Here is a 7504-nt window from a genome sequence, read left to right on the forward strand (position 1 = left end):
AAGGAAGGAAGGAAAAAATCCCACTCTTGTTTATATTTGGTCGTGGTGCGGGGTGTTAGTTTTAGGTTAGACTTTCCCTAAATGGGACTTTGTTGAAAGAAAACTTACACAGTATGTCAAAAAGAAACAAATCATGAAAGAAGACATAAACTTTCCCCAAATGATCAGATTTGTGTAGCCAGTCCCCAAACATGATTCCATCATCCTGGCCAGGCCCATAAAAGTCCTTTCTGGTCACCAACATGCCTGTCCCCTGCCCAAGATGATCACTATTTCCCTCCTGCTTCATAGATTCAATTTGCCCCTTTAGCACATTATATAAATTGGGTCATACTTCATTTCAGGTCTCTTTTGGTAACTGTGTTTATTTCTTTGTCTTCTACTATATACGTGCTTAGAAAAATCTACCCTCCGTGTTGCTTGTGGTAATAGTTCTGATCTATTGGACACATATGCAAGCAGTTGCCACCTTCTCATGAGAAGAGAGTCATAAGGGAAAAGATATTTACACTTCTCTATCAGACATACTCCTGCTATATAGGGGACTATGTCAGAGTAGCATTTAGGTAGCATTCAGATAGCATTTAATTTGAAGGGAAATTAATATTTGGGGTATCCTATGATGTTTTTAGTCACGTACATTTGTGGGGTAGAGCATTTGCCTCTCTGAATTCCAACCTCCCCATTTATGGGGAGTTTCACGGGAGACAGTATCAATGTTGGAAGGGCGCCTCAGTCCGCCTCCTCCATGGAGTCAGGGGGTAATAAGATCACATTGAGCTCCCTGCATTGCAGGGCCATGTTTAGGAAGCCTAAGGTCTGCTGACAGCCAGATCACTGATTTTATAAGCGTTCATATCTATTACACTGTTTGCTGACTGGGAGTAGCTGGCTATCTACTCAGAGGTTTCCAATTGCTTTCTCACCATGACTCTTCTCTGTGTCTGTCCTTCTTCTAGACACACACACACAAACACACACGTGCACATGCACACGCATATGTACTGTTATTGGATTAGAATAAAAAGACTGGGAAATTAAAATATGATCCCAAATAATAGATGAATTGGAAATTTATATACACAAACAGGGGAAAGGTGAAAGAGCATTGACTGAATAAAAAAAAAAGTTACTCAGCAGTCTGTATATTGTGATATTATTTGATTTATATACACTTGTATGTAAATACATGTACATGAATGAAAATTTTGTACTGTGATGTTAACAATGAGGTCTACCACTGAGACTCACATCATGTCAAGGTTTTCTCCTCTACTGTTTCCTAATTTTCTACAATGCATTTGCATCTGATTTGCAATAAAGAAGATACATTTGCAAGACATATATAATAATAAAAGGCTTATTGCTTGTTTATGTGCGTATTCTCTGGTTCCACATTCCCACTGAGAGCGGTATAGTTCCCTTGACCTCCTTTTATGTGTGAAGAAGTTTAGTCTTGCAGACCTTGGGTAAGTAACCAGAGACCAGCCGTGGTAGAAGATGAATGGGAAGACCATGCCAGGCTCCTGAGGAAGTGTTACACAGCCTCCCTCTGCTAAGAGCTGCAGTAGATGAGCAAGAAAGGGGAAGAGAAGGCTCGGGACTGACAACATTTAGGAAAAGAATTGTGCAATTTTAAGTAGAAAAGACCTGGTAACTTTAAATGAAGCATTTTCAGGAACACGGTCACTGCTCTTCTCTAAGCTGAATCTTCTTTAGCATAGAGCGAAATCCAGTCCTGCCAGGAATCTGGAGGGCACTATTGTCTTCAACTTCTCATTTCATTCTTGGCTTGAGCCCTAATATAAATCAATCATACCCTCTTGCCTGTCTGTCACATAGAGGTGTTGCAGGGATTAATGAACACTGTGGATTTCCTTTGAGAAAACAACTATTTAAGTACAATATATCATTGCAAGATTAATATTAATTATAATCCTTGCCTATTCATCAGATACAATACCTACTGCCTTCCTATGAAGGAAAAAGCTTCCTCAGCCACCCTTGGAGGAATGAAGGTTGACTTTCCTTGTGGCTTCTCCTTGAATACAAGGCTTAATGATACCACCCTCCATGGTTACAGTCCCTATTCTTGCTCCCTTGAGACTTGTTTCTGTGGTGACAGCATTGCTCTCTTCAGGACCATTTTATGCAGGACAGGACCAGAGACAGCCTTCTGGAAATAGAACTTCTGTAGTTGCGCAGATTCCTGTGCACAGAAGAGCCCATATCGGCTGCCACAAAGCTCATAATTTATCTTAGAATTTACTGTTTTGCAAATGAAGTTGTCTACTTGTCTGTTCCCCCTAGACAAATTCTCAAATAATTTGCTTCTTTGACAGGTGTGTTTGGTTTGTTTGCTTGCTTGCTCGTTCTTTGCAGTGCTGAGAATTAAATATGGGGTTATATGATTACACACTATCACTGAGCTACATCTCCAACCTGATTTTCTCAACCATTCTCTGATCCCTGGCATCCCAGAAACCATGCAGGTTCTTTCTGCCCATCATCACCTGTGACTACTGCTTCCCACCATCTCCAGCAGAGCCTGGATACAGGCACAAGATCTGGGTTGGGAGAGTGTCCTGTGCAGTCTTATGGTGGGGCATAGTTAAAAGGTGTCCCAGCTCTGAGTTGGCAAGGGTACAATACGGTAAACAGAGCCTGTGTCTCCATGAGACAAAAACTTCTTATTTAACATTGTTCCAATAGTCTTTTTATTGCCATGATAAAGGTCATGACCAAAAGATACTCAGGGAGGAAAGGGTTTATTTGGCTCCAATTGATCACAGGCCATCACTGAGAGACTCCAAGATGGGAACATAGGAAGAATCTGGATACAGGAACTCAAGCAGAGCATGGTGGAATGCTGCTGACTTGCTTGCTCCCCATGACTCTCTCAGCTTTCTTTTTATACAACCCAGTGGTGTGGGATTCCCCTCTGTTCTTTGAATGTGTTTTATTACCATTGGTCAATAAAGAATCTGCTTTGGGCCTATGGCAGGGCAGAATAGAGCAAGGCAGGAATTACAAGCAGAGATAGAGGAGAAAAAAAGACAGAGTCAGAGAAACGCCATGTAGCTGCCAAAGGAGACAGATGCCCCGAATCTTACAAATAAACCATGAGCCTCATGGTAAAATACAAAATAATAGGAATGGGTTAATTTAAGATGTAAGAGTTAGGTAATAATGAGCCTGAGCTAATAGGCCAAGCAGTGTTATAATTAATATAGTTTCTGTGTTATTATTCAGGTCTGGGTGGCCAGGAAACAAACGAGCAGTCTCTGCTTACAACCTAGGACCACCAATCACAGTTGGGTAGGCCCTCCAACATCAATCACAAATCAAGAAAATGTCCCCACAGGGTTAGCTACATGCAGTCTAATGGATGCGTTTTCTCAATTAAGGTTCCGTCTTCCCAAACGACTAGTTTGTGTCAACCTCTGACCTAGGTACTCAGCAAGTCCAATGAAGGGGTAGCAGTGCCCTTAGGACTCTACTGGAAAACCAAATGGTTGTGTGCTTGTGCTGTGAATTAAGACATTAGAAACCCCCACTGTCCAACACTTGCAACAAGGAAAAATACTTGCCTTGCCTTTCCCAGGCCAGGCAAAGCACAGCAACCTGACTGCTGCAGGGGAGGTTGCCAGCAGCTGGAGAGCTGTAAGCAAGCAGCACCTCAAGTCTCCTGGAGGGTGAAACTCACCAAGTCACTTACCTACTGAGGCAAAGGTACCACACTAATGTAAAAGTATTATTATTAGTTATTAGCAAAATCATTTATTAGCAGTGAGGAAAGCAGGACGCAAGAATGCTGGGACCCTATGATCTTTGCAGGTTGTCTGTCCGTCTGAAAGGGTTTTAATATAAGAACTTCATGGGGGACAATGACAGAGAATGCAGGAGCAAGGGGAAAACTCCATGTTCTAGCTCTTCCAGCAGTTCTCTTTCCTGGGGTTTGGCCCAGAGGCCTTGCACTTTCATTTTGCCCCAGACCCTGCAAAAATGGGCTGCAGATCTTTGCTGAGAAACCTCTCATTGAGCATGCAGTTCTGCTATCTCACTTCCTCTTCACGGCCGCGTCCCCCCTCTTGCTGGGCCTTTGGGTTTCTTTGCTTGCCAGTACCATAGACATCCTCACACCCTCTCTCTTTCTAAGCTGTAGATGCATATCCTCCTTTTGCAGTTGTAGGGCATGGGAGTCTAAGATCACACAGTAAGCGTTCAAAGAGAAAGCCAGCCGGCCTGGTTCTCGCTGCAGGGCTGGTGCTTTCCCATCACATTGTATGTGAGTTATTCTGCTTCACCCGCGCCCAAGGCTCTGCAGGCAGCTTGCCCAGGCATTTCATCTCCATCTGGACTGGTATCACCTGGGTGTCTGCTGGGTCCCAAACACCTGGCTGTGGTTTCAGGGCTACAGAGTCACAAGATGGAGGCCAGGGCTAAGTTATACTTTTTCCTGTTACAACCCTGAGTAGCCAGGGTTAGAACATCCCTCCCTCCCACTTGTCTCTGTGCCCTCTGCCTTAGTTGTGACACGCAGGGCATGGAATCTTGACTGTGGGTTAAGAATTTGTATTATATATATATATGAAAAGTGTGTGATATTATGAAAGAATTAATAAAAATATTTTAATAAATAAGCAGCTCTTATTAGGGAAAAGAATTTGGAAAGTGATCGATCTAACAGAATTTCAAGATGAAATAGCAGTTCCAAAAAAAAAAAAAAAACCCATCATCTGATTAGCCAGACGAAGAATAGATACAGGTGCAGGATGCTCCATGATCTGCTGGCTGGACATACACATCTCAGGCTTTCCTGAGGGTAGCAGTACTTCCCAGGCACCATATGTAGCAACCAGGTACCGTGGCTTACTTCTGTGCTTTCTATGTGAAGCTGGGCTGGAGATCAGAGCCCCCTCTTCGTGTAGAAATGTGCCTTGTGCTAGCTTTTTTTTTTTTTTTATCTTGCAGTCATTTTGCATTTCTGCTGATCCCCGCAGCTTTGAGTAGGCTCCTCCTCTTCTGGCTGGCCTGCTGCAGGTCTGGTCCCAGTTCCAGAGGCTGCAGGTGGTGATGTGGAAGGCACCATGGCAGTGAAGCCCAAGCAGCTGGGGAAGAAGTAAGGGTGCAAGGGTTCTGTCCCTCTGGGCCAAGTTTTCTTCAAGAAGCGCTTTTGTTAGGAAACAGAGGAGGGAGGGGTGCTGCAGGTCACACTAGAGAGAGAGGGCAACCTTGGAGTTGAGGTAACCTGGCCAAGGTGAAGAGGATGGGAGGTCAGGTATGTGCAAGTCAGGCTTGAAATTCGAGTTTTATTAAAAACACCCAAATTCTTGTCTGCACACTGAGGAGTGTGGAAAAGATGGAGGGAGTCACCTCCGGTGGTTTTGTGGGTTTGCACGTATGACATACAGGATGTTGAGCTTTAACCCCTCTTTACCCTGAAGTGTGCACACACTGCGGGGATAAACAAATGCCCAGTTCTACGAAGCGAGCCTCTGTGGGCAGGCCACTTCATTTCCCTGGAACCGAACTTCAGTTCTTTCTTTCTGGGTCAGGTATTTGCTGCAACACACATAAAATTATTCTTCATGTAATAATGGAAGACTGTGGGGTCTCACTAGAGCTTCTCCATAAGCATGCTTAAAACCTCTCTCTAGGCATTCTAAAGAGGGCAGCAAGGTTGTATCTTATCAGTGTCTGTTGCACGCTTGTGTTCTCGAATGTGTGGGGACTAACTGCTGTTCTTCTCACTTCTACGTGGAGAGTCTTCCTGCTTTTTGTATCTGAAGCTTCATTAATTCACCTAAAATTATAACATGAATTTCGTGTTTATTAACCTAGGTCTTAAGTCAATAACCTGAAATATTTATTGAGACCCACAAACTTTTGGCTATGGAATGCCATGCCCTGGGAAGTGAAAAAGAGGAGTGTTCCAATCATAGCCAGATGTATGGTCTTGAACACACTGTGTGTGTGTTGTTTTTTTTTTGTTTTTGTTTGTTTGTTTGTTTGTTTGTGGGGTGTTTGTTTGGTTGGTTGGTTGGTTGGTTAGTTTTTGCTATGGAACACTTTGAAAATTTTCCAGAAAGTGACAAAAGAGACCCCCTAGCATCAATGCAAAGGCAAGGCGCACATCTGGCTCCACCTGAAAGTCCGGTTCGGAGTTTCTCTGTGACCCTGGCACTACCCGAAGGGAAGTCTTGGCTTTGTTTATTATAACAAGAGCCACAAGACTCCCAGGCCAATAAACGTGTTCACGTAAAACTCCAGACAGTTTCTCTAGACTGGAGTCTTATCATCGGGGAGACCTCATTTTACCTCTAGGTTAGGGAGAGAATCCACGAAGAGAAAGCAATAGCTTATGCCTCGGTCTTGCCCAGGGTCAGTGTCGCCCAGTCCAAAGGGACCCAATCAGACTATTCCCCTGGAATCAATGAGTGCCCCGCCTGGGAACAGCACGGTCAAACAGTTGCCCCCACATGGCCCTAGCAAGCCCGGTTCACTTAGAAGCAAAGCAAGAGGAGGGGAAAGCCTTCCTCATTTCTCCTCCAGACTGCAAACACTCAGAAATGACATCACACACCCCACAGAGCCCCGGGATGACTAAGGCAGAGGCAGCCTGAGAAAACTCTGCTCAGCCCTGAGTTTTAGGGCACAGTTATGCAGATGAGCGTCTGGGCGCAGGTTCCCGCCTTCTTCCTCTGAGGAAGTTTCTTGGTAGATCACTGACACCTCATCCCGGCGAGGGGGTGAAAACTTGGCACCGGCCACCCCCGGGCAGAACACCAGAGAGAGCTTGGAAGCAAGGAGTCGGCAAGCAAACAATGAAGGAGCAAGGGGCCACCGTCAGTGGCGCCGGGAACAGTCGAGGCGGAGGAGACTCGGCTATGGCCAGCCTGCAGCCGCTGCAGCCTAACTACCTGTCTGTGTGTTTGTTTGCAGAAGAATCATATCAGAAACTAGCAATGGAGACGCTGGAGGAACTAGACTGGTGTCTAGACCAGCTAGAAACCATCCAGACCTACCGCTCTGTCAGCGAGATGGCTTCAAACAAGGTAAGGACACCCCTTTCTCTAAACTACAACTGAAGCGCCAGACTGTAGCCTGTCTGATGATCTGTCCCAGAGGACTTGGTCGAAGTGCCACACTTTCTTTGCTTGTGCCCTGGTACTACAGTAAACGGAGACTTCTTAATCTGTATTAATGCCCAGAAACAAACCTCCGAATTGGTACAGTATCCGATAAAAGGGAAGGGCATCTGCATAGCTTCCAGACCATTTTACAAATATAGATGCCTTTTCTTTTTAAACAGCAGAAAGCTAAAATCTGCATGAGTCCACGGGGCAGAGGGTAGGACTTGCCACATTTTTATCGGTGCAGCATACACGTGTTTGACGAGAAAGTAGGTGCACCACTTTTTAATGAGAACCTTCCAGGCTGACAAATTCTTGCTGGGAAGGAGGGCATTGGGGATTTATAACAATTCCTTTGTGATTGACAT

General features: G+C 44.7%; 1 protein-coding gene across 3 annotated transcripts in view; it reads left to right on the forward strand.

Annotated features, from left to right (window-relative positions):
* Pde4b (phosphodiesterase 4B) overlaps positions 1–7504 on the forward strand; it is a 527196-nt gene that overhangs the window by 482975 nt on the left and 36717 nt on the right. For all 3 annotated transcript variants that reach the window (XM_026781920.1, XM_013348517.2, XM_026781921.1), the window contains one exon: positions 6946–7058. In XM_026781920.1, the coding sequence (XP_026637721.1) occupies positions 6946–7058 (113 nt within the window). The remainder of the gene's footprint in view (positions 1–6945; positions 7059–7504) is intronic.

The sequence above is a fragment of the Microtus ochrogaster genome, chromosome 10, assembly GCF_000317375.1.
Source record: "Microtus ochrogaster isolate Prairie Vole_2 chromosome 10, MicOch1.0, whole genome shotgun sequence".
In the NCBI taxonomy this organism is placed as follows: Eukaryota; Metazoa; Chordata; class Mammalia; order Rodentia; family Cricetidae; genus Microtus; species Microtus ochrogaster.